Below are 27,176 nucleotides of genomic sequence, written 5' to 3'. Positions count from 1 at the left end.
GGCTGCCTTCCATCATGCCCACTACCTCCTGCACAAGTGTCGTTCACAATAATCATTGATAATTGTTGATAGTTGTGAAAAGCTGAGGGAAATGAAGTGGTTGTGATGATGAGCAGTGACTTTTGGATTAATAAGAAAACATCAAAAGAGCTGTCATTTACACTTTTAACAGTAATTGTGCACTTGAAATTCTCTTTGGTGTAAAATGTGTTTTATCTTCTATCAACCTAACAACAAAGTTGAATCCCAGTCCAATTTTTCCATTTGTGAGTTATTTTTCTAACTGCTTTGATTTTTAGAGCTAAGGAATGTTTGAATGTTACAACATGTTTGAATCAACCCAAACATCAAGTATATTCAATTAAATTCAAACTTTATTAGGGACACAACTAGTATACTAATGCTTATTTTGTTATTATTTGTGATTATAAATGACAGTAGGATGGGTTTAGTGACTCTGTGTGTGTGTGTGTGTGTGTGTGCGTGTGTGTAATGTGGTGGGAGGGGGATGAATACCACGCTCCTTTTAAACCCTTGTCCTGTTTGACTTCATTAGACCTCATGACACCTTATGAGCAACACGGACAAAAATCTGAACCAGGCAGCTAAAGGTACATTGAATGTGTGCATATATCCCTTTAGTTATGTATTTATTTCTGTTTGTTTAGCTAGTGTTGCATCTTTTTAGATGCATTTGTTTAAAATCTCTGTTTGAAAATGTATTTACATTAATCTTTTCAAATGTAATATTTTTTCTATGTTTCAGATCCTTGATTTAGATGATGGAGTTCTGGCCTGAGCAGCAGGGACATTCATCTCTTTATGCCAGATTTGGTACTGTTCCTCGGAGAAATTGTGCACATAAGTAAGTTTAGTGCTATAAACAATAATGCATAGCATGTGATGCTTGATTTACTTTGGAATATTGGCCCAATACAGTTTTATTTTGCATTTACTATCAACCTAAATGCAAAAATAATGTAATTTATTAAAATGATTTATTTTCACCTTTTAAAGACAGTAAACCAGAGACACCAGAGCTAATAAAAACTAACTGCTTGTCTTGACAATATTTCTGATATATTTGAAGTTCATGCACATATTTTCCCACCCTTTCTCACAGCTATCATGACAGACATCAGACGACCAGTTACCCGTTTTCCTATGGTGAGCAGCAGGGTCAAGGCAGGGAGTCTGGTTACTGGACTGTACCAAGCCTAAGAACAGGAAGGTCTCTACAGGACAGTGCCAATTGGACGCACTCTGAGCTTGCTGCCCCATCTTCTTCCCACTTCCCTTTTAATTTGGATCGACAAACTCAGCAGCACCAGGACATTGGAGTATATGAGCCATATGAAGTCAGAGGCAGAGAGTGGACAGCCGCTCAACGAGATTACGAAAGAGGATTTCAGAGGGAGAGATGGCAGAGGATATGGGAGCCTTCTAGTCCCGTTCGCTACAAGAGGGAAGTGTCTACTAAGAGGAGCAACAGCTACCAAGGGCTGGAGGCTTGGGCAGCTCAGTACAGCCATTCACTTCCTAGGAGGAAACACAGAGAGGAAGAATTAAGATGCACACCTCACAGTCTGTTGGAGACCAGCGGGGCAACAGAGAGGAACAGGAGTGGAATAAATCCTCAGGTGTCACTTCTCCAACAAGTCAGACAATCTGCAGATGGTAACAAATCAGGAGCAGTGTGGGACAGACGGCAAACTCTAACCTGTCATCCACTGCAAGCTCCTGCCTCTGACACAAGCCCCACACTGGACATTATAGAAAAGGCAGGCTATCAAAGAAGAATGTTTAGCCATCCTCCTGGCTACACTGCTCCTCCTCCTTATAACAGCCCACATAAGTGCTCACCTGTAATGCAACATAGCAACACCAACAGAGAGGAGGGAGGTCAGAGACAAACCTACTGGTCTCAACCCACAATTAAAAAGCAGGATATATCCAATTTGCAGGATAAGAATACAAGAGAGAAAGAGGAGTTAACAAACCCAGACGGGAATCAAACCTGTGCACAGCTGGAAGGACTCCAGCACAGGACACCAGGATCAGATCCCTTAAAAGTAGGAAGTCCCATCACTGTTCAGGATATACGGCAACATCCCCAAATAATACAATCAGTTCAGAATACAAAGGCAACTGAGCAAACATCATCAAAGGTGATTGAAGGAAAAAAGTTTTGGTTAAATAAAAAGACAGGAGGGATGACCATATTCTGCCTGGTTTCCCGAATAGCCGACATCACAGAAACCACGTCCAGGCCTCTGTGCACTTCACAAGCAAACATTCAAAGCTCAGAATTCACAGAGGTTTCTGAAGGTCAAAGGGACAGTGGTGACATTCTTCAAACACAGAAGTTTGCAGATGAGGTCGACTTCAGAGTGGCAACTCCCACTGAGCAATCAACTTCTGATACAAGAAATATTACAACCAACGGGAAGACCATACCCACCGGCATCGACAGCCTTGAGACAGAGACAGGTATTTCTCCAGAAAACAATAATTTAAATGGTTCTGCATTTGGGAGACAAGTTGCACAGTGTGCACATCCTGTGCCAGTCAAATATCCTTTGTGGAGGGAACCAAGTTTCACAAGCATGGCAGAAACTGAAAATCCATTCTCGTTTTTAAAAGCAGACCACAAGGAAGAAGAATCAGGTGGTCTACACAGCCAAGAAAAGAGTGCTACATCTCATCCAATCAATGTCGAAGTGAGGAGACTAGACATCAAGAGAGACACACAGTCTGAGGACAGTGAGAGTCTTCTGGTCATTGACACAACATGTGTTGTTGTCAAAATGGAGCTGATTCCACCACCAAAGAAAGATCATGTTCACTATTTAAGCTCCACAGTACACACCGGAGAAAATCCACTTCATATTCAGTCAAGCAACGTTCCCAAATCTAACAGTCTGCTGACGAATGAACAAGACTCGTATATGGAAATGAAAATGGCATCTGAAGGAGGAGGTGATATGTCGTCTTTCACCTGCAAGCCTTCATCTTCCTTCTCTGAGAGGGAAACCTTAGAGGAGTGTTCTGAAAGAATCCCAGGAATCCCTCTGCATGGCTCCATCACAGAAGAACAAAGTGAAGAAGCTCCATCATTCCTCGACTTGTGTGTGATAGCTGAACCTTTGTCAGTACCAAATGACAATCCCGATGGAACTGGACAGCTCCCAGACACCAAAGAGGACCAGCTAGTAACGTGTCAAACTGAGGATGATGCTGAGGATCAGGTACAAAATGAAGATGGTGAGCATTTTGCAGGACCTCAGGAGCAAGTATCTGCTCTGTGTGAAGAGATGGACAACAACTCCCAACTCGAAGCAAATGCCCAAACATCAAAGGAGACTAAAAAGACTGAGGACAGTCAGCTTGAACCAAGTGGTGAGGAATGTACAACTGAAGAGAATGAGGAAGAAAATCAGCTTGTTGAAAATGATCCCTCTCTTCAACATCCATATCCATGTGAATGCCTCTCTAAATCGTCTTTTCTTTCACACTCCAATCTTACTTCTCTGTCTTATATCTCTCAGTCAACCACAGAGGAAGATCTCGATGTTGTTCGATCTCCTCTCCTTCCTAGATCTACCAGATCCTCCCCAAGCTCCACACCCCATAAATGTCACTCCCCAAGCCCTTCCCCTGAGTTAATTAATCAACTGATGGAACCAATTTCTGGTATTGAGGACAAGGATGACAAAAATGAACCATCAGAGCTTGTAAACAATGACTTCACTGATGCTTCTAAGAATCTTGAGGAGCAGGAAGTGGTGTCACAGCAGCAACTTGAATTTGAGAAATCAGAAAATGATACTTGTGGAGAAGACAAATCAGACAATGATACTTGTGGAGAAGAGAAATCAGACAATGACACTTGTAGAGAAGAGAAATCAGACAATGATACTTGTGGAGAAGAGAAATCAGACAATGACACTTGTAGAGAAGAGAAATCAGACAATGATACTTGTGGAGAAGAGAAATCAGACAATGATACTTGTGGAGAAGAGAAATCAGACAATGATACTTGTGGAGAAGAGAAATCAGACAATGACACTTGTGGAGAAGACAAATCAGACAATGATACTTGTGGAGAAGAGAAATCAGACAATGATACTGTTGGAGAAGAGAAATCAGACAATGATACTTGTGAAGAAGAGAAATCAGACAATGATACTTGTGGAGAAGAGAAATCAGACAATGATACTTGTGGAGAAGAGAAATCAGACAATGATACTTGTGGAGAAGAGAAATCAGACAATGATACTTGTGGAGAAGAGAAATTAAACAATGATACTTGTGGAGAAGAGAAATCCAACAATAATACTTGTGGAGGAGAGAAATCAGACAATGACACTTGTGGAGAAGAGAAATCCAACAATACTTGTGAAGAAGATAAATCAGAAAACTATACTTGTGGAAAAGAGAAATCAGACAATGACACTTGTGGAGAAGAGAAATCCAACAAAGATAGTTGTGAAGAAGATAAATCAGAAAAGTATACTTGTGGAGAAGAAAAATCAGACAATGATACTTGTGGAGAAGAGAAATCAGACAATAATACTTGTGGAGAAGAGAAATCAGACAATGGTACTTGTGGAGAAGATAAATTAAACAATGATACTTGTGGAGAAGACAAATCAGACAATGATACTTGTGGAGAAGATAAATCAGACAATGATACTTGTGGAGAAGAGAAATCCAACAATAATACTTGTGGAGAAGAGAAATCAGACAATGGTACTCGTGGAGAAGAGAAATTAAACAATGATACTTGTGGAGAAGAGAAATCAGACAATGATACTTGTGGAGAAGAGAAATCCAACAATAATACTTGTGGAGAAGAGAAATCAGACAATGGTACTTGTGGAGAAGACAAATCAGACAATGATACTTGTGGAGAAGATAAATCAGACAATGATACTTGTGGAGAAGAGAAATCCAACAATAATACTTGTGGAGAAGAGAAATCAGACAATGGTACTCGTGGAGAAGAGAAATTAAACAATGATACTTGTGGAGAAGACAAATCAGACAATGATACTTGTGGAGAAGAGAAATCAGACAATGATACTTGTGGAGAAGAGAAATCCAACAATAATACTTGTGGAGAAGAGAAATCAGACAATGGTACTTGTGGAGAAGAGAAATCAGACAATGATACTTGTGGAGAAGAGAAATTAAACAATGATACTTGTGGAGAAGACAAATCAGACAATGATACTTGTGGAGAAGAGAAATCAGACAATGATACTTGTGGAGAAGAGAAATCAGACAATGATACTTGTGGAGAAGAGAAATCAGACAATGATACTTGTGGAGAAGAGAAATCAGACAATGATACTTGTGGAGAAGACAAATCAGACAATGACACTTGTGAAGAAGAACGCAACATCACTGATGAGCAACAAACAGAAGCAGACAGTGACCCTGAAGACCTTTGGGAACAGACTCTTGAACCGTCCAAAGAAAATGCTATAGATGTCGACATTCTACAAAAACAAGCAGACGATATCACTTGTAATAAAGTAAGTCATCTTACCAAAGAGCAACTACAACAAAAAGCCAGCAAGGATCCAAAAGGACTTTTGAAAACTACAACACTACAGGAAAGCACAACAGACACACAAAACAAGACCAATCATGACAAGATCAATATGTTGCTTTTTGATGATGACCAAGAAAAAGGCGTTTCCTGTGCAACAGAGAGTTTTGTGACTGAAGAACGGTCACAGAGAGAAGCCAGTGAAGATACAGGTCATGAAGTTCAGAGGTCTGAAACATTCAAAGACACTGCAGTTGATTGTCAAACTCACGTAGATGTAAAAATTGTGCAGGAACAATTTTGTTTCAGCCAAGAAGAGAATGTGTCTTATGTTATGAATAGTTTAACAGCTGAAGAGCCATCAGAAATAGAATGTGACGAGGAACAATCAGTATCCCAAGAAGAGATTGAAATTTTGCAGAACAGTGGATCTGACTATGAACCATCTGGCCCAGACAGCAAGGTGTCTCCATCACCAGATTTACTCTTTCTCTCAGAGCTTCCTTCTCCATCACACATCGAGTCAAACATAGAGCATGTTTCTGACTGCCTGGAACTAGACTCAGCCTGTTGCTCAGCTCTAAATCCCATCAGTGCTGATGTTGGCATTAGAGAAACCATCTCACATTCTCTGCTTTTTGACTCTTGTGAAGAGTCTTCTCCATTTTCATCTTCTTCTACCAATGAATTACTCCCAGATTGGACTCCAGACATTTTTACTCCCCCTCATGGAGAAGGTGAAGGTGTTTTCTTTGACTTGCCCCACCAATATCCCAAGTCCTTATGGGATGCTGTGAATCGCATCAGGAAACATACAGCGCCTGATTCTGAGAATGAGGAAGAGGAAGTAAGCGAGCACTGGGATCCAGAGAGCCTACGGGAGGGTATGGGCTTCCCAGATGCAGTATTCAACATGAACTCTGAGACTGTAGCCAAGCAGGATCCATGCTGTACTGAACACAGTGTTGAGGAAGACACGCTGTCCTGCAGCAGCCACAGCTCTGGAGACACTGTTATTGTAACAGAGGAAGATGAGGTTCAGGAAATTCAACTTGACCAAGTGTTTGCAGGGGCTGACGGCGAGGGATCCTGCTCTGGTGAAATAAATGATGAGACAGCAGCTGAGGAAGAAAGAGAGGATGAGCCAGTGAAGACAGACATGAGAGAATTGTGTCTGAGTGAGGAGACCAGTGTGGAGGACATGACAATAAATAGTGTAGGAGAGGACACAGGTTGTGATTGTTAAGCTGTAGAGCAGGAAAGCCAGACTGTGACATAAATTTAACACAACATAGACATTTAACAATGAAATAGAAGTATTTATTTGTTTTTTATTTCTTTTTGCTAGCTGACATTTTCAGTAGGGAAATCTAAAATATTCTCAACCAGAGTTCTAGTTTTATCACATCTTTTGTTGATCTAAGTTGATATATGCTATTAGCAATTATGATAAATTAACATAAAATGTTTAATTATTTGCAGTGACTTAGGTGCCCAATCCCCATTGCACATTGTTATTTGGCCACAACCAGTGTTAAAAAAAATAAAGTCTTTTTGTAAGCAGGAGGCCATTTCATAGTTTTGCAATTATATTTAGTGTCTCTAATGTTATATTCCATCTTCTTTTGTGTAAACACAAATCTTATGTAATAAAGGATAGATGACAGTTTGCATCACCTTGGACATTTTTTCCCTTTAGTGCTGCAATAGTCTTATGATTTCCAGCTCTACAAGGCCATTTCACAGCATCTCTGTTGGGTTAAAATGATTCTGTTGTGTGTTGTGTTGCAGAATAAGGTGTTAAATCATAGGTGATCAAGCCTTTTTCAATGGCTGCCCCCCCAGTCTATGAAATTGTTTACCTTCTCATGTAAGAACAACCCAGACTCTGAAAACATCTTTTATCCTTGGCATTAAATTCAGGATGAGCTAGACAACTTTCTATTGTGCTGCTCTATTTTTATTCTATTATATATTCCATTTTGTTTCTGCTGTGTATTTGTTATACCTGTGCAGCACTTAGGTTAATGAGGGTTGTTTTAAATGTGCTATTTAATAACATTGACATTGTTGTGGACTTATATACAGTAAGAGACACTAATGTGGTGCATAAATGGCAGTTAGTGTTAAACTCATTTTGATGTTGTATAAATATATTTCGAGTAAAGACACAACAGCTGCAGGAAACATACAAAGTTTATATATAAAACAAGTCATTTAAAGAGACAGCAAGTTCATTTTTTATAAACATTGAAATGAATGACATCAAACAGTCCTGGCTTTTCCATATGGACAGTGTAGCACAAGTGTTTTCCAGCTGAGGAGGAATCTCTACTTACAACTTAGTGATACTAGGTTTAAGAAAAGCCACTAAAGCCACTAAGGAAAAAAGAAACTCTTTAAATGTCAAAATACAAGAGAATTGGGGCTGGTTTTGGGAGTAAAGAACGAAAATGTTTACTATGAACAATCTTATCTTATTCCTATTTTATGCTTTTTTTAAGTGTAAAGCCCTTTCATTACTTTGAATTTGGTGTTTTATTTACCTTGAAACAGAAGTAGTCTCCAATATTTCATGTTTCACTGTCCAAATTAAAGAAATAATTCCATGGGAGTGTAATATTCAGTTGCTAATATCTGTAGAGGAAAACATGTGATCAGTACTGTAATTCATTTCACAACAACATTACTGAGGTTCCTCTAATGACTAAGAGGAGATCAGTCATTTAAGTAGTGTGATACATTTGTTCAGTAATAAAGCCACTCTCTCTCTCTCTTTTGCACAATGGAACTACTTTGACTTAAATCAGTTTCATTCCTTATCTTATATACTCTCCCTTACAATTTGTGCAATTTCAATGTTTTCTTAACAGAAAACAAACCTGGCATCATCAGTTACAGATTGTTAAGTACATTTTGTTGACAATAAAAATACATGAAAGCATAATTTAGTATCAAATGACGCTAGCGACATCAAATACTTCATGTTGCGGCCATGAATATATTCAGCCTTATCACTATCCACTTTTTTTATTATTATTTCATTTCATTTCATTTTATTTTATTTTATTTTTGTTTAATATATACCTGGAAAAAAACGTTGAAATTCAACTTACTTTTTGCAGTTTCACAGTTTCAGCTTTATCGAGTAAAGACATCTAGTAAAGCCGAGAGAAAAGTAAATTTGTAATAACTAATAACTTACTGTAAACAAATGACAAGAGTGTCAAGGAAAGTTTTCATGGTAACAGGATTAACACTTTTAGTTTTTAAGAGGTATGCCCGACTATTTTACAAATTTTCTCAAACAACTGCCAGGGCTTAAACTTTAAAGTGAAAAGTAATGACTGAAACCTATAAAGCACCAAGTGTCTCCATTTCTGCTGAGAAGAGATGGCAGTTGTGTCGAGGCGATATCAAAGCTCATCATGAGGCATTTTCAGAGCGTGATCACAGAGGTCTGCGGAGCACACAAGATGAGAAATAACTCAGTGAAATTAAATCTTACAGTATTATATGCAGAGCAGAATAGATGTTATAGACTATATCATGTGATTAACAAATAAGGTGAGCTGATATCTTACCGGTTCTCTTACTGCAGAGTTTGTCTTTAACATTATCTGTCTCGTGAGCAAAGAATTCAATGATTTCATCTTCATTCTGCTCAACAATTGTTTCACACTGTGAAAATTAGTTGGAAAAAAAACATTAGAAACTGTACAACTCACAGAATTATGATACAAAAGCACAATAAAACAAAAAAAAAACACCATCAAAACCCCATGGAAAGCTAAAGCAATTAAATTATAGACATTTCTTGAACAGAAAACTGGACTTACTGCAAATTTTAAGCTGGCTGTAACTCTTGAATCCAGCGCAGCCTCCGAAAGGTCCATGGGCTCGCCACTCCGAGATTTGACTCTAATGTAGGACTTCCTGTCTGTTGAGGAATCTGTGCTCTCTCCATAGTCCTCCATCCTCTCACACACGCTCTCCATGAGCTCCAGGAGGTTTCCCTCAGAGCGAGCCAGAGGAACCTGGTGGCACCAAAGGTCATGAGAACCTCTGAATTAAAGAAGGTGACATTTGGAAATGAAGTGATGTCAAATTATATGATTTGACATCTCCATTTTCCATTTCGGTTTAAGAAACACCATAAACGTCATGAGATTTTTAAAATGACTATCCTCAAAAAAACGTGTGTGTGTCTTTGTTTTCAATCATTTATATTCACATGTTTTTATCTAAAGCTAAAATGTCTGGAAATGTCCTTGCTGAAACTAACTCTATATCAAATTTCTGTTTACAACTCAGATTGTCATCCAAACAAGTAAAATATATTCACTATAATTACTACTTACCATGTAAAATATTTTTGCCAAGCTGACAATGTCAGTGACGTGTCATTATGATAATGATTTAGGGGAAATTAAGAGTTTTGCTCCTATAGTGAAAGTTGAAGACACCTTTTTTGTGTTGTTAAATGTCTTAATGAGCAGGCAAAACATTCAAGGTAAGAGAAAGAGAAAAATGCAACATCTGGAGTTATTCTTTGGAAGCAGAATAATTGTTACACTGTTAGAGCACTGTGTTTTTGAAATGGAGGTTATGGCTAATTACTTTTCTTAATAAATTGAAGTAGTTTCAAAGATGTAAACTGACTGTGTTGGACTGATATCAGTATCAGAATTCTCCTGAGATTGTGATATCAGTATCATATCGTACAAATGGCACCAAGCCATCCCTAGTACACACTGTAGTGATGCAGCTGCACAGTACACTCACCTCTCTGATGGACTGGCTTCCGTCCGGGTTGATCCTAAAAGACCCGGTCTGGATCATTTTCTTTGGGTCTATCTGGGAAATGGCCCACTCCATCTCATCTACCAGAGCCCTGCAGGCTGAGGAGGAGGAAAACACACTATTCAGTTTTCATGATTTCTTTGATGTATGGAGTTATGTCAGAGTGGAGACTGGGGAAAGCATGTACATGATGTCACTATTGTCCATTACATATAAAAAGGTTGACTGAACAAGTGACTGCACATGTCTATGGTTTTACAGAACAAAGAAGAGTTTTGTTATACCTCCACATCTGATGTCCTGTCCCTGTCTGGCTGCCTGGCTGAGGCCCAGGAGCAGACACACTAACATGAGCAGCAGAGTCGTTTCCCTCATTGTGAACCTAATGTGAACACAGATGTTTGTTAGCATCACACGAACTGACACATCAGCCGGTGTTCACTAAAGCCGGTAACCACGCACACTCTGCAGCACACTTCCTGTAAGCGTCTTTTCTCAAAATCACAAACACACCCGAACCCGAAGTTACTGTTAACTTATTGAAGGACATCTTTCTTATTCGGCTTATCTTACCTGTGTTTGACAGTGTTTCTGGAGACCAACTTCAAAGTTTTACACAACGTTACATCGCGTTCACAGAAATGTGGTGACGTAGGCAGCGGAGCTGTTGGACAGGATGTAGCGAGCTCCAGACAGCGCCACCACATGGTCGGGAGTACTTAACAGCGCCGTCCGAAATGCTCAACCGTTGTCCTGGTAACCATTCAGGAGGGTTAGCGTTAGTACTTTTATTTGTTGCCTCTTTAGGACCTTTTCTGCCATAAACAGTGACTTTGTCAGACCCCATGGAAACCAAAATCTGGTCCTATTGAGGCAGAATCTCCTATCTGAGGATCTGGTTATGTTTAGGGCTAAGATTAAGGTTAGGGTTGTGCACTTTTCTATACTCCTTGTCCTGCACTATTTGTTTTTATGATTCGTTTATATACGTAATTACACTATTTGCACTTTGGATTGAATTATTTATTTTGTTTGGTAGGTCCTGCACCAGATGAAATAATATCTACTGCTGAACAGATAAATACTTATTAAAGTGTCAGTATGAACAAGGTGAAAATAAAAAGATGAACCGCTCACTCGCTCAAAGAATTGTCACATATAAAACAATGAAGATTAGATTATGACGGCTAGTGAGAAATTCTCTAAGGTGACTAAAACCCAACATTACTTTCATGTCCTGTTTTTTAAACAATAATAGCCTGGAAAGCATTTCTTTTTTAAAACTTCTTTTATTTGACAAGTTGAAACATAAAACAGAGCAGAAGACAGGCAGATAAAAACTGAAAAATGTGAGTGTGATAATGTTCACTTTCAATTTTGAAATAATATATATTTAACCTAATTTACAATATTGTACAGTAGCAGTTTTCCGTCTGGACACAGGACCAGAAAATGGTCTCTGACAAGTGCAACATGTTCCCAAATGTAGACAATATTTATAACAAGACTTAAAGTTGTGATACAAGATGCAGTGATTCAATTAAAATGTGGATTAACTGAGGTCTTTACCGGGTTTCAATTTGTTTCCAATACAGTCAGAAAGCCAGATGACGTACACCTTTTTGTGCTGTACTTTCCTCAATCTGCCCAAAAACAACAGCAAAAGCTGCTATGATTTAAAAAAAAATCATTTTTGTTTTGTTCCTGCAGTGATCCCATCAATGGTGCCTCAAAATGTATCATACAACTTAACAACATTAGCTTTCATGCCTTCACTTACTCCTTGGTCCCATCAGTCATTCCACAGGGCATTTTGTTAGCATTCAAGTCTGATTGTAAATTTGTATTTGAATTCAAGAGTGATCAATGAAATATATAATGGCAAATAAAGAACTCACTGGCTAAATGACAAATCATTCAGAAAATATATTGTAGTTATACAATCAGGAGTGTTATTTACACTGTGTACAAATTTCAGACTACTATTTTTATTGCGACTATTATGTTACATTACTGTTAGTAGGCAACATTGATGGTGATGCTGCCAACCTCTTTGTAAACATATTTACTACCTAAACTAATTATTCTCAATATTGCAATAAAGTATCAATATTTGAATGACATTGTACTTGTTCGAGACAGTGGTGAACACAGGAGGCACTGGAGTCTGCATAGGATTTAGAAAGCAAACTAACATGTGCAGTCCATTGCAGACCATGTTATTGATGGTTATTGTACATTTACTCCTATTTTTTGATGTAATATATACAGCACTTTGGGTAACTTGTGGATGTTGCTAAGGGCTATATTAATAAATATTGACTGATTAATTAATAAAGGGAGTATAATGATACTGTGGGAGCAGTCCTGAGGACATTTGTGCTTGTGTGTCAGTGTTTTGTGTAATTATTATTCTATATAATGTCTGTGTGTGTATATGTATATATATATATATATACACATACATATGTATGTGTACATATATATATACACATATACTGGTCTGGTGTTTTGCATGTCAATTTTTTAAAGCTCACAATAACAGTGTTTTTGAGAGGTGCTGTGCTAATTCATTGATGAAGTGCACAAGAAGATACTCAAGTTCAACAGTTATAGGCATTTGTCAAACTAACACTTTGTTGCCCAGCAGTCAAACTTGTTCATGAACAACTACAAACTCCTAATAAAACCAAGACAGTAAGAATGTCCCATGCGTCCCATACACATTACATCATTTACTGTCTGTCCTCTGTTTGCACAACCATAGCATTCTCCCGTGTTCATTTTCATTCCAGAAAGTCTTGTATTCCATGTAACCCAAGTGCACTTATGTACACCTATACACACTCTTCACAAATTTGGCTTCATCAAAAAAAACAAAAAACTACTACTTGCCTCTAATGCCCCAACATGCTAAAGCAAAACAAATTTAAAAAAACGACATAAAAGTCCAAGGAGCACTTTATAAAAATGACAAACCACTCATAAATGAGCACATCTTAAAAACACACTGGCCGAAGTTGTGAAGGTTTTTCATTCACATACTGAATGGGAATGTATACATGTGCTACAAAACCCATACATGTATTATCATGTGGCTAAAAGTGTGTGCTGTTGTCTTTTATGGATCCCAGCACCAGGAACCACTGAAATAATTTATTTTCACATCTTACCACATTAACTTTAGTTGAGTTAGCTGTAAAAAGACAAACAGATGTGAACATCTCCAAGAGCAAAACATATTACAAAAATATTTTTTGCATTAATGTAAGAAAAAGTGACATGAAACTGTCATTCTCTTACGTGATTAAAAAAACGACACGATAAAGTGTTTAAATCACATTTAAACACTTTATATAGCTTTTATATAGTTATGTCCATACGTAACATGTTACAAGACTGTTTGTACTTTATATTAATTTAAATATTTATTTAAATATAAATTAGATAAAAGGGGTGGCCACTTGGTCCCACTTTTAAACATAGCTTTGGTGACTTTTTTTCTTATATTAATAACATATACAAGAACAAACTAAATGGCCAAATACACGTTTTTTTTTGCAATTCTAAATTGTTAAGTGAATTGAGGTCACAAGAACCACATGTTCGAAACAAGCCTAATTTTTTTTTAGCCCGTTTTTTATATCATAATTTGCACAATTGTCTCGTCACAGACCTGCAGCATGTTTTCAGCCATGTACGTGGAAAAACAAACACGATTAGACATCTGTGGGCTCACATCAAGTGCACTTAGAAATGTGTTAGGCACCGAGAGGTGAAGATGAACTCCTACTGACCGAGCCCCTGGGTTCGTCCCATGCGTTGCTCAAGTGAGTCAGTGTCCGTCAGTCACCACAGCGCCACGTCCACTCAGAACACGTCGTCCTATCTCTCAACCGCGGGATCGACTTCCATGTCGTTGAGCAGGTAAATGTCTGTGTGTCGTGGAAGTCCAATTTGTATCTGAAAGAGAGAATGAGATTTTCTTATTTGATAATCAAAAATCAAGAAAACACTGGCTTTGCAAAATTTCATGTAGTTAAAAAAGAAAAACACACAGAAATACCTACAGTGCTCAGCATAACCTGTGAAAACATTGCACTTCTGCAGCTCATTTTAAACTAACTGTAAATCTCACTTTTTAAAAATCAAAATAGCTATAGATAATAGATCAATTTTAGCTGGTGCTTTGCTGTACTGTAACTTTAAAACATAAAGGAAAAACACACTTTAATTTCTGTATTTTGATGAGTGGTAAAAAAAAAAAAGGAGGTCTGATCAGGTTACAATTTGAATTTGATTGTTTGTAATTATTGATTAATTCAAGATGCTCACCTTGGGTCAAAGTGCTACTTTCCTCATTTAATCCTGGAAAATCCTGGAAAAGAGCATTTATACTACATGCAGTGCTTTGATCTACATCTACTCTGATTACATTAAGGTGGAACTGTAATGTTTAGTTCTTTGACCCCTTAATCTATGGGAAAAGAAACGTGTCTTTTAAGCCGCGTGTGGGAGACCCAGCAGAACCAAACACTTTTCTTCTTTTAAATGTATGTTAACTTATTCTCACAGGTCATTTCAACAGTTAATGTAAATATTACACCAATTTAAAGCTACTCTGCATTGTAATTAGCAGGTTGTATGGAAAGGTGGTCCATAGGTTATAAGATTAAGTGAATTATTTTCAGCAAAGACATCTTATCAAGAAACAAATCAGAAATAATTTCCTCATTAAAACACAATTCACCTTTATTTTACTAGGAAGTCACATTGGGATTAGAATATATAAAAAAAACATCAAAATAGAAAACTCCACATAATGTCCATATATTTGATTTTTCCCATTTCTTTTTGACACGCTCTCTTTAGCAAAAGAGAGACAATTATTGCTTTAATCCCAAACATGAATGAGCAATGACTTTAGGAGACACAATGTAGTAATATGCACTTCCTTAAGGTTTGTGAATTATAAATTTACTGTTCGGCCCATTTCAGTGCATTGAAGGACGTAACATTGCTGGCATCCTGATTATGTCGGCACTGAAAGAGGCTCTGGGTTTGAGGCTGCAGCCATATAAAGCTGCACATGTTTGCATGCAGCCACTTAGTTGAGCTCAGTATTCATATTTCCTTCAAAGACTTGGTTGAACTGAGTGACTTGTGTGCGTATTACTTGTGCATATACTGAAGCTTGCCACATAAAGGTTCAATAGGCAACATTCTGTTTCAACACAACAAATATCACCTATGTTAAGTATAGGTGAGTGGTAACGTCACACTCCTGTGTGTTATTAAGTCTCTGTTTTGGGAACTGGTGTGGCAACTGCATTCAGTCGTGTTTCCACTGAGTGGAACAGTTCGGTTTAGTACAGTACAGTATGTATTTTTTTTAAAACTGTCCCCAACCGCTTCATTCTTTGGTACCCTTCCCTTGGGGAACCAGAGCAAAAACGGCCAGTACGGTGAGGGTGGAGCTAGACCAGCTCTACCTATGACAGTCAGCTGATTGGGTGACTTAAAAACTTTGCTCCCTTGCGTTCAGTGTAAATATCCCATGGAAGTCGAGGCAAATGTCCGCAGTCTATTCTCATACAAAGCTTGATGTCTTGATGAGGCAAACGGCCACAAGCCGGGCAGGAAAAAAAAGCAACCTATTGTCCTCCACTCGTGTTTGTTGTGTTGTTGTGCCGTGTCCAATGTCATTGTTGTCGTAACACACATCACACTACACGGACACTGGGCACAGCCCACATCCCGCCTACCAAGTATAGGTACTGTTTCAGTCGAAACGCAAGTCTGACCCAGGGATTTACCATTCCAAACCGCACCATACTGTACCAGACCGAACCACACCATGATGGGAACACAGCATTTGAGTACTGTCATGAATACGAGACCCTGTACTGTACATAAATATGCTCTGTTCAAACAGGGCTGTTTACAGTATTCACAAGACCAGAGTTTAATGTAAATGCAGCAATAGACGCAGTGAGCAACGGACTGCCAACTAGTGTCAGAAAGTTGTTAAAGTGTCCAGCTGAAGGACTGACTCTCTGGATTTACCTCCAAAGAAAATTTGTTCTTTGGCTCTAAAAGGCTTCGGACAAGGAGAGAGAGAAAAGTCCAGGTCTGTGAATGCTCCAAAATGACTTACAACAAGCCTTATCAGTAGTTTTCTGAATTAGTGTGATAGATTACTGGCATTAGCTGCCATGAAATCCTTTGTTTCATCGGACGTGTGCTCAAATGTAACCACTTGTGGTGCTCAGGTATTGCATACTGAACCTTGAAATTGACAGAGAGGCCTCACACTTAACATCCTGAAAAGTTTGTTTTCTTATGGATATCATTTAGAGATCTTTAGTACACATAATGAAGTTCTGAAAACTTCCTTGTACCTCTTTGAAATGTTAGGTATTTGTTAATCTTTACATGCAAAACAAAATCCAGACCCAGAGATTCAAACTGCTAGAGTCAGATGAGATAGTGGAGGGTGTTGAGGTAGCCTTGAGTAGACATGAAAACAGAATGCAGCAGCTTCTTCTTCATGAGGCATGCAGTAGGTATTAGGGTGATGGTATCACAGTATGGAGAGCAAAGATACTGAATGCAACTATTATTAGCAAACAACATCTGAGAACATGAGAAATGTTATTATTTTAGGTAGAGAGTGTTAATACTGTGAAGATAATAGGATGACAATGGATCGGCAACGTCTGCTATTTTTAGACGTCCACATGAGTAATTCATCACTCAATTAGCAAACACAGATACAGTCGTTGCTTTTGAGTAATGCATCAATTATCGATCCATCCAATTTATGTGCGTACATTTCCTTAGCGTTTGACTGAAGCATTAATTACGAGCACCTTTATCATCCTGGTGCCGGAGTGTGATTATGTTTGATTAAGCGACTACAAAGCACCATATAAAAATGTGACAGTAGCAGGAAATGTGCTTTCAAGATCCTACATGATCTTGAGAAGTCCTGGTTGTATACAGGACTCAGAGTCTCTCAGAGAGGAAAGAGGAATGCTGGTGGTTAACTGTTCCTGTCCAGCTCTATGAGTCGTACTCTGACGGCTCCTCTATCAACACAGCAGGTCGCTTTCTTACCCTGCTGCCAAAGTCCAGGCAGGAAACCCCCAAAGCGACCAGACAGTGCCATGCCTGCAGACAACAACAAAGGAGAAACCAGTCAAAACACAACAGGGTTTGTGCTCATTTTCATGCATGTAATGTTTTTTTCCTCCACTAAAAGATCCTATGAACCTCTACAGCGTTTAATTTTTTTTTTAATTTTTAAATTAAACAGCTCAAAACAGTTCTATAAAGCCACATTTCCACTTTTAATTTTGGTTTATTGAATCATTGGTGCAAATGTTAAAACATATTGTGCAGAGAGAGTCCCAAGGCCTGTTGATCAGTTTGAAAGTGATGCAATTGCGTTGTTTTTGCTTGTGCTCACACACATTGTGTTTGTGTTGTACTATGACACTTAAGACATGTTTACACACACACTCTGAAAAAAAGCCTATGGATAAAACACGGATTTTAATATGTTATATCTTAGTTCCTCCAATTAATTTACTTATCTTACTGCACATACTCTAGGGTTGTTCGTACTTTATGAATAAATAAATAAATTAGAAAAACAATAAATAAAAGAGATAAGCATGTGTGCACAGACTGAGCCAACAACTTAAATAAATTTAGTAAAACAATTTATAGTACAATCCTCTCTGCACTAATACAGTATACTTAACAAATAAATGTCTAATTTCTGCAGCAAGAGGAGAGTGAATGTATGATGGCAGTAAGAACTCACCAGGTAGCCTACAAAGCACAGATAGGCAACGGAGAGGAGAGCAGCGACGACGTAGAGCAGCACACTGTTCAGTGCGGTCACATAAACCACCACAAAATACATGTTGATTGCACAAACCAGCAGGATGACAATGCCTCCAGAAATCTTCCACACCCTAAACAGAACATGCAGTTTGATCAACAACTGAGAAACATTCAGAACCACACAGTTTCTCTTGCATCATAATATTTCCTGTTTAAATTATTGAATAAATCCCCACAATAAAATAAACTATGTACCGTATATTCTAGGGCTTATTTTTGTGTTTACCTGTTGATTCACTGAATAACTAAACCCAGGAAGTTCAGTTGGAGAACTTACACTGATCCTAACATAGATCCTGTTTTTGGATGAGTTGTTCTTAAGAAAGCTACAAATGCTGCTTTTCTACATGTTAATGAGAAGAAAAAGGTAGAACTACATGAGAGGGCGGTGCAGCACCCTGACAATTAACCCTGAATCTTTTTGTTTGACAAGTCATTTATGTGTTAGGCAGATACACTGCTGACAAGTAAAGACCTCTCCTATGAATGTAATTATTCAGTAAATAAATGCAGCTTAAAGAATACAACTACACCAAAGGCATTCAGTTAATAGAAAATACTATTGATGGAAAACAATGATAAAAGAAAAAAATTATATTTTACTCACATTCCGTTTGCAAAGTCATTCATGATGGATGTCAGACTGGTGAAGGTCAGAATTGGGATCAAAGCAAATGGAAGCTGTTGGATAGATTTAAAAAAGAAAAAAAAAAAAGTCAAGAATGTCAATTAATATTTTACAGGATTATGAACCACACTGTAGAAACAATAAAAGGAGGATTAATGTGCAAAAAAAGAGGCTTCTTGAGCAGAACAGGGTGTTAAAGTTTTGAGAGCTTTCCAGATGACTGTGCCTGACCTGCATGCTTTGAAGCACATTGAGGAAGTCATTCATGCCCGTCAGATGCTGCACATCCTGGAAAATGGCTACCAGCAGAGTAGGTGTGATGGCGATGGAGCGGGTCAACAGCACTCGCGCAAATCGAGACCACCGCAGGTTCAGGAAACCCTGAAACCCATAAATAAGCAGAGAACATGAATGAGTAGAAACATTTAGATTGATCTCTCTTCTGTAACACATCTGACCATAAAATAATAAGTAACAAAGCTACCACTACATTTCTAAGCAACATGCAACATACCTCCATCACAAACTGCCCAGAGTAAGTGCCTGTCATCGTGGAGCTCTGTCCAGCAGCCAGGATTCCTATGGCCCAGATGTATAGAGCTGCAGGGCCAAAAAAACAGCCAAGCACGACGCCCTGAACAAACACATCAAGAGAGAATCAACTATTGAAATGATCAACATCTGTATCCATCTTTCAAAAGAGAGAGAGAGGGAGAATAATTTCATGAGATTCCTTTGTTTTAGTGGACTTTTCCAGTGTGAACATTTAAAGTGTATGGGAATATTTCAGATAAATAAATAGAAAACTGTATTTGTCCTTGTAGGGAAACTCATTTTCAGAGAGTAAAACGAAGCAGGTTAAAACCAACATAGAGTATATACACCTACAATTACCCTAAAAAATGAGGACCAAAAGGACAGACCTCAACAACATTCCCATCACAAGGCATCAGTTCACAGTATATATATGTTTTTTCTCGTTATTTTCATTTGATAAATACAAACAGCTGGAGTGAAGTACCTAAATCAGACTTCCTGTCTCTAATACAGACTGTCTAGATAATTTGAACTGGCACTTTCTCTGACTTTTTTTGATTAGTGGTTTAGGGCCCAGTTAAAAACATTTTATAACACATTGTCTAAAGTGTTTGGCGCAAGTGCATTAACGCCAATTTTTCTAATTAGACAGCACAAAGTGTTGTAGGGTTGTATTTAGTGTATGGGATATTTGTAGGTGTGTTTTGGTGTATCTAATACACACTCTAAAAAGTATGAAAACTGGAAGCTATTGACATTAGCTGGTCAATGGTGCAGTGACTTTTCAACACACCTCATATTAAGAGCAACACACACAGGCACACTGATGAGAGCAGGTAGCATTTGCTACCTACATAATGTGAGCGACAACTGTGTCATTGGAAACTAGCAATAATTGTGCTGTGCACCTCCTTGCACTGGGTGTAAGAATAATATTTAGATATGATGCTCAGAAATGTACCCCTTTGTAGATGTCCACTTCCAATGTGCCGTTGTTCAGAGGGAAGAGATCTGTGTGAGGACTGCCTGTTGCATTGCACATTGCATTCTGCCACAAGGAAAAAAAATTATTCAATAAATCAACAATTACATCAGAAAAAAAACACATCAACAATCTTAAGCAGTGCTTAGTAAAAAAAAAAAAAAAAAAACAGTGCTTTTTAATGTCTACCCACCACTTCCATGTTGGTCTTATTGTAGAAGGCCTGAGCAAAGACAGCCACGACAAATACGTTTATGAGAAAAGAGATGAAGAGAGCAACAGTTGACTCGATAAAATAGTACTTGTTGGCTTCCTTTACATCCTTCTTATTTTTGCGATCAATGTCCCGAGACTGGTGCACAAGGGGAAAAAAACAGAAAAATCAAAATCCATGTACAAACTTACTCCCTAATTTTTAGAGAAATGTCAATTTGACTTGTTTGGTACTTAAATTGGCAAGTGATTAAATATTTGTTTCTTACTTTGACCAGAGCAGAGTGCAGGTAGATGTTGTGGGGCATGATGACAGCACCCACAATTCCCACTGCCTGCTCCAGCTGCAGAGGCCCACAGCCAGCACAGTAAGGTACAAACATCCCCTTCAGCAGCTCCCCTTGGTCTGGCTTTACCAGCACATACTAGACAGGTAACAAGTTAAACATGTCATGGTGCCATGAAGGTCTCTGTAAATGCTGTGTAAGACGTTAATTAAAACTTGCATTGGAAAAGAGAGGGGGGGCTTACCTCGTAACCAAAGCTAATAGCCATTACAGTGATGAGAAAGCCAAAGAAGGCTTCAAGTTTCCTCAGCCCTACAAAGACATACAAACTGTATCAACACCGACACACACAGCTTTTTAGGCACTGGCTAAGGTTGTTGTTGCTTATCGAGAGAGGCACACATACCGTATTTGTCTAGAAAGAGGAACACAAATGTGTCAGTGATGGTGATGAGGACTCCTGCCCACAGTGGGATCCTGGAGGACAAACAGAGGAAAATGTAGGGAAATCTCTTAGGGTACAAGTTCTTCCTGGACTCACATTAGGCTGGTTAAAAGATGGTGTTTGAATGGGAAACATGTGCAAACAAAGTAGAAACACACATGTAGCAACAAAGACAATTCTAAGGCACTCTTTCAAAACACCTTTTATGTAATGTCATGATCACTTTTTACCCTTTAAAATGTATAAACGGACACATTTCAGCCACATGCCTTCATCAGGACAGCTTCCCTATTGAAGGCAGAAATGTGTCAGTATATGTATTTTAAAGGGTTGAACATGACCATGTCATAAAAGTAGGGGAAAATGGTCACTTTGTTTCCACCACTATAAAGAAAAAAAAAACACTCTACACATGTTTGCCACCAATTTCCATGGATAAAGACGTTACCTGCCCACAGAGAGGAGGTTGAGAGCTATGGCACAGCCAATGACTTCCTGCATGTCTGAGCCAATGATTGCTAGTTCGACCATCATCCAAAGGATGATCCGAGGAACCTGGGAAATGAATGTATGAAGATACAATTATATAGTTTGTTCTGTCATAAAGATTTTTTTCATGTTGAACCTCAGGGTACATCGAGTTCAGAGGTGATTCAACAACATCTAAGAATGTGTCATAAGAGTCAGGAATGCTCACAGTGGGATACTGGCGATTACAAACTTCAGCCAGATGCATCCCCGTTACGACCCCAAGGCGTGCAGCTAACCTCTGCAACAGCAACCCGATAATGGTGGCTACAAGAAGAACCCATAGGAGCTGAGAGAGAAAAACAACATCAGCACAAGGTGAGTTAACTTTATAGAGGGATTTTTATTTGTCTTAGTTAAGTCTTGGTTATTTCAACCATTGTGATAAAAGTTGATATTTAAAGGAAGGTATGTTTTTTCAGGAAAATCTTTCAAAATAAAGGAAAAAACTGACCAACTAGAATAATGGTTTCTTTCAGACCAGCTAACTGAGTCATGGCAACATGTTTTGTTATTGTATATCACCTTAAAGCCAGCTTTAGCTCCAGACTGCAGGTCAGATTCGATGTTTCCTGGGTCCAAGTAAGCGATGCTCATCAAAAACCCTGGTCCAGTGAAGGCCCAGAGTTTACGGAAACTGAATACCTGAAATAAAACCAAATTGTGGTTGTCTAACCAATTCTGTAATTGGAATAATATTGAAATTTATATATTTAAAAGAAATCTAATTTATTATATACAAATCCAACAAATAATTATTATTTGTCCAACAAGAGCAAAAAAACATTTATCATCAGTACCTGGTTGACACTCTCAGGAATGGGCACCTTATCCTCAAAGTATGTGGAGAAGGGCTCTTCCTGGACCTCAGGTGAGGCGGGGGGAGAGATGGTGCTGTACTGGTTCCTCTGGACTCCATTCTCCTCAGTAGAGTCCTCTGAAAAAAAGAAAAACACCACAGAGGGAAAGGCTTATTAGTCATGTGGCATGACTTCTCTAGCAGAGATGTTCTCTGCCTTCTGTCCAGAGACAACAGATGAAAATGAGGTCAAAGTTAACTGGGAGAGCTATGAAGCTACACACTATACACACTGCCCCTGTCAATTATACAATTACATAAATAAATAACATAACTTCATTAACATTCAACAGCTTAATTGCTGTGTGAAGATTTGGCGTAATCACTTAAACAACATGCAGTTGACTGTGCAACATTATTTCATTAATCAGAGATTATAATATGTGAACATGATGCACTGATACCTTGATGAACAAACCTGAACAAAATGAAATGCAAAATTAGCTTAAAACAAAGATTTATTTGATTTTAGCAACTTCTAAAGAATTTCTACAGATTTGGCAGGAAGTGATACTTGTGATACTTATCTGCTTTTCAACTAATACAAACCAAACTCCCCACCTCATATCTTCCTAGTAAAATCCAAAGCTGATACTACCCACATTCTATCAGGTATTTAGGCATTTTGGAATATTTTACACTACAATGTCCAATCCAATCCAATGTATTTATAAAGCAACATTGTTGACCAACATTGTGCTGTACAGTAATAAAGCAAACATTTAAATCATAAAACGCACGAGAGCACACATCACAGGTGAGAAGCAAAGAGACAGTTGAATGCCAATGCAAAGAGATGAGGTTTTTAAGAGACTTAAAATCAGAAGTTGATGATGTGGGGCAAATTTGTTGTTTTTACATAAATAGCTTCTAGAGAGAGAAATCCAGCAGATCTGTGCAGAATATGTATGAGTACAGTAATAACATGTTTAGTTCCCATCAATGACAGAGAATACAATGAAGGAAAGGCAATTAGATTAGTGTATATAAACAACAATAAAACCTCTCATAAAAGCAATAGGTCATAAGGTCCGTAATTACAGTTACATGGATAACAAATATATAATTACTTAAGTATTAGAAGTCGTGTACAACTCACTGAATTTGGACTTTTCATTATTTTCTCCCTTCATCGCCAACTCACTGCTGGTCCAAAAGTCCTCTACTTTCAAATGAATAATCTTTTATCATTCTTTTTTCCTTCCCTCATTAGATGTCACAACAACATTATGACATCATGGTTCTAAAAGTGACACTCAGCACAAATAACCTGCCTGCCCTTTACCCTTTAAATACTCCAACAACATGATTAAAACACACATACAGTACTGTGGTATCAGGAATAAAGACAGTAGATTTCCCTCTGTGTACTTTATTGGAGTATGACTTTTTAAAGGTTCAGCTGTGGTGCTTTAAGTTGAATTCTACAGTAAAAAATGCTTTAAGCAAAAGCAGTAACACTGAATATGCACTAACCAAACACCCAGGAGGTTAACATTTGGGGAACATAGTGGGTGTGTTTCTGAAGTGATGGTCATATTTCTGTTATCTTAAGAAGTTACCTTCGAGAATGTCTCCGTCTTGCTCAGCCTTCATCGGGGCAGGCTGAGGGATCCCTGGGAATTTGAGGGATGAATATCAGCCCCCCTACAAAAAGACAACAGTAGAAATGTAACTCGAATAAGCCTTAAATACATGGGTGTTAAAAAGAAAACTGTGATTATCACAAGGCTTTGGCCTTGTAATCTGCAAAACAACTTGAAGTTTCTCACACTGAGAGAATGACCAACTTCAAAGTGAGACATGACAGTGTTGACAGTGTTGCAGTGACTAAGTGAATTATTGTAAGAAACTGCAACAGGGAATCTTGCAGAGTTTCACTTCCTCCACACACATCACCTTTCTCACACACTCCGATTTCTTCACTCACAAAACTTCAGACCAACCAAACGACTGGTTTTACACAGTAGACGCCACATTCTCAGAGAGTGGGTGGCTCTTTTGAAAGCACATAACTCCGGTCATGAGACGCAAAAGACAGAGGATCTATGCCATCAGTCAAGGTTTCCTTCAGAGGGCCACTTCCTGGCAGCTCATGTGCTGATTTATATGCATCACAACATAATGGGTTCTTTGACACTTTCCTCAGTCATAGCAAGTGACTTGTGTTCCATCTTAAAATAAATCATCACAGTTATCCACAGAGCCTGAGGATAACTGCTGTGGAGAATGACTTCTTCTAATAAGACAACCAAAATAATACGTCCTCATTCTATTGATAGCGTTGCTCCAAATATACACCATATAAATCTATGTATTACTCATCATGAGAGACACCCACTTACAAATTAAAATGGGAACTAATTCTAAAACTTAATTCTTGAGCCAAATTTACAGAACACTACAAGCATGACTGCTAAACCTGGTAACTTGGCACAGTGAGTCATCTGCATCTGCATAAGACCAGAGCCAACAGTCATGCTCGGTCTCAGTTATTGTCCAATATTACATGCAACAATAAAATAACAATGACAATATAATAATAGCTGCTTCTCACTTTGATATTGCTGAGTAAGTCATGTCACTTACATGTCTGATTAGGTCTCAAAGTAGGGCTGATCAATGTGTAAATTGTGATTTTTCTGACAAATATTGTGATTGCAGTTTGACTTATGATGTAAAATTCATAGTTTTAAACAATGCAATTAGCAAATCACAAAGTAACACAAACTGAACAGCAATATGTCAAGTATGTAGTAAAGCAAATAATCTAAGTCTTTGTTTTGTTTTTTAAATAAAGTCCACTATCATGCTTCACTGCTTCACATCTGACATACTGGCATGTCCTGTATTTGTCCTCAAGTGACTTGGAGTCCAGTCCTGGATTGTGCAAGTGTTTTTTAACACAGTGCTGACACTGTCAGCACTATTCTTGTCAAATTGCACAGGTGCCCAGGGACCATGTGATCATGGCGATAAAACAGACTGGCATATTGAAGTATTTGGACATATAAACATAAGGTATATTATACTCTAATCTGGAAAATAAAATAGACATTTAATTAACATTCAATTATGTAAACTTATGATGATGTTACTCAAGTTTGGAAAGTTCAATTGATCTAAGGTGTGCATCTAAATGTCAATGTGTTGAGCATTCTAAAGTCCAACAAACACTATAGCAGCCTAATCTGCACAGAACAGATGGTACAATCACCACTCAACAGCCATGACAACTCCCAAACTGAAAAAATGATCGCTAATGTAGCACCACTTGGATCATGGGACTTGCAGGCTTTAAAAACACTTGTGAAAATAAAAGCGGGGGCTAGAAAAAAATTCTGTTTCATATAACAGTGATTGAATAAAGCACAATTCCCACCTTTTAGCTTTTCCCTTAAATCTAAGGTATGTGATACATATGTTTATTATTGAACATAATAGGCCATGTCTGAAGAAGTAAACGCCAGAATTAAAGAATTAAAACCTGAATCAACAACCCTGTTCCAAGGGAGCAGCCGAAAGGAAAAGAAGAAGAAGAAGAAGATGTCAATACCCATTCTCAACATATTAAACTTGTATGGAAAGAAAACAAACACTTGTTAAACAAACTATAAAACCTCACGTGTCTGGCACCGACATGGCTCTATTTGATGGCTTGGAAAATTGTTGTCTTTACAGTCATATAACCAGAAAAATCTATGTTTGAGGTTTTAACTGGTCCATGGAGAAAATGCACTGACCTCACTTGCAGTATTACCAATTCATAAACACATACCATTGATCACGGGCTTTCTGTGTTGCCCTATTTGAGTTTGATCATAGTCTATTTACACTATACAATAGGCCATATTAGGCTTACACGTATACATAAGTGAAAGGCAGTATGTATTTAAGTTAAGACATAGCAAATATTCGTGGAAGAACAACTTTCCTTCTAGATGTAACTAGCAAGAGTTGATAAAATTCGCACAGTTCCTTAGGTTACAACTACCTTCAAGATCCGAGTTAAAAGCTGTAATTAATTGTGAATTAGACTTTAAAAATCGTAATGTTATATCGCTGCCCTCTTTTCTCCCTGTAAGGTAAAGTGTATATATATTTAAGGGTGTGAGAACCAGCACATCACCTTCAAGTCATTTCAATGATAAGAAGCCTGCGATCAACACTGCCAGTGCTGACACTATCAAGCTAACGAGTTTCCATGGAATGTTAGCTGTCTGGCTTTATCTAACTACGCTACCTCAACCCCAAAAGTATATGAAAGGTCCTTACCTTGGTAAACGTTGCGGAAGAGTCTGTGTTTTCACGATAAAAGCTCTTTAAAACAAAAATGTACACAAAGCTAACGGAGTAGCACGTTACCGCTAAGTCGTATTTCTACACACTCCACTGCGTATGCGCAGTGTTCGTGAACATACCG

General features: G+C 38.1%; 2 protein-coding genes across 5 annotated transcripts; both read right to left on the bottom strand.

Annotated features, from left to right (window-relative positions):
- Nucleotides 1-5,192: 5,192 nt before the first annotated feature.
- Nucleotides 5,193-11,497, bottom strand: cnpy2 (canopy FGF signaling regulator 2). 4 transcript variants are annotated; one of them, XR_009240427.1, is made up of 8 exons: nucleotides 10,934-11,497; nucleotides 10,645-10,742; nucleotides 10,343-10,458; nucleotides 9,397-9,594; nucleotides 9,142-9,238; nucleotides 8,674-9,017; nucleotides 8,104-8,194; nucleotides 5,193-6,678 (listed from the first exon to the last, which is right to left on the bottom strand). XR_009240427.1 is itself a non-coding variant. In XM_058631830.1 (6 exons), the coding sequence occupies exons 1-6, from the start codon at nucleotides 11,065-11,067 to the stop codon at nucleotides 8,974-8,976; spliced, it is 687 nt and encodes a 228-aa protein (XP_058487813.1). In that variant the 5' UTR covers nucleotides 11,068-11,497; the 3' UTR covers nucleotides 7,736-8,973. The 4 variants fall into 4 exon arrangements, 1 of the variants encoding a protein (XP_058487813.1); XR_009240425.1 differs by having other exon boundaries at nucleotides 5,194-6,678; nucleotides 8,104-9,017; XR_009240426.1 differs by lacking the exon at nucleotides 5,193-6,678 and having other exon boundaries at nucleotides 7,736-8,194.
- Nucleotides 11,498-12,962: 1,465 nt separating this feature from the next.
- On the bottom strand, nucleotides 12,963-27,176 carry LOC131460913 (natural resistance-associated macrophage protein 2-like). Its single transcript, XM_058631807.1, has 17 exons — nucleotides 27,029-27,176; nucleotides 24,316-24,400; nucleotides 22,695-22,831; nucleotides 22,420-22,539; nucleotides 22,064-22,183; nucleotides 21,815-21,921; nucleotides 21,328-21,398; nucleotides 21,166-21,233; nucleotides 20,904-21,059; nucleotides 20,615-20,773; nucleotides 20,401-20,487; nucleotides 19,417-19,536; nucleotides 19,134-19,283; nucleotides 18,882-18,955; nucleotides 18,192-18,345; nucleotides 17,480-17,533; nucleotides 12,963-14,323 (listed from the first exon to the last, which is right to left on the bottom strand). The coding sequence occupies exons 2-17, from the start codon at nucleotides 24,347-24,349 to the stop codon at nucleotides 14,246-14,248; spliced, it is 1,689 nt and encodes a 562-aa protein (XP_058487790.1). The 5' UTR covers nucleotides 24,350-24,400; nucleotides 27,029-27,176; the 3' UTR covers nucleotides 12,963-14,245.

Source organism: Solea solea, chromosome 6, assembly GCF_958295425.1.
Source record: "Solea solea chromosome 6, fSolSol10.1, whole genome shotgun sequence".
Classification (NCBI taxonomy): domain Eukaryota; kingdom Metazoa; phylum Chordata; class Actinopteri; order Pleuronectiformes; family Soleidae; genus Solea; species Solea solea.
This window is presented reverse-complemented; position numbering and strand designations above follow the sequence as displayed.

What these genes read in the sequence shown, in the direction of transcription:
- cnpy2 (XM_058631830.1), bottom strand. Translation starts at nt 11,067, where the DNA reads ATGTGGTGGCGCTGTCTGGAGCTCGCTACATCCTGTCCAACAGCTCCG. An exon ending in AGAAACACTGTCAAACACAG is followed by an intron (nt 10,743 to 10,933) that starts GTAAGATAAGCC and finishes TGTTCACATTAG; the next exon opens with GTTCACAATGAGGGAAACGA. An exon ending in ACTCTGCAGTAAGAGAACCG is followed by an intron (nt 9,018 to 9,141) that starts GTAAGATATCAG and finishes TGTGCTCCGCAG; the next exon opens with ACCTCTGTGATCACGCTCTG.
- LOC131460913 (XM_058631807.1), bottom strand. Translation starts at nt 24,349, where the DNA reads ATGAAGGCTGAGCAAGACGGAGACATTCTCGAAG. An exon ending in GTAATCGCCAGTATCCCACT is followed by an intron (nt 21,922 to 22,063) that starts GTGAGCATTCCT and finishes TTCATTTCCCAG; the next exon opens with GTTCCTCGGATCATCCTTTG. An exon ending in AACCTCCTCTCTGTGGGCAG is followed by an intron (nt 21,399 to 21,814) that starts GTAACGTCTTTA and finishes TTTGTCCTCCAG; the next exon opens with GATCCCACTGTGGGCAGGAG.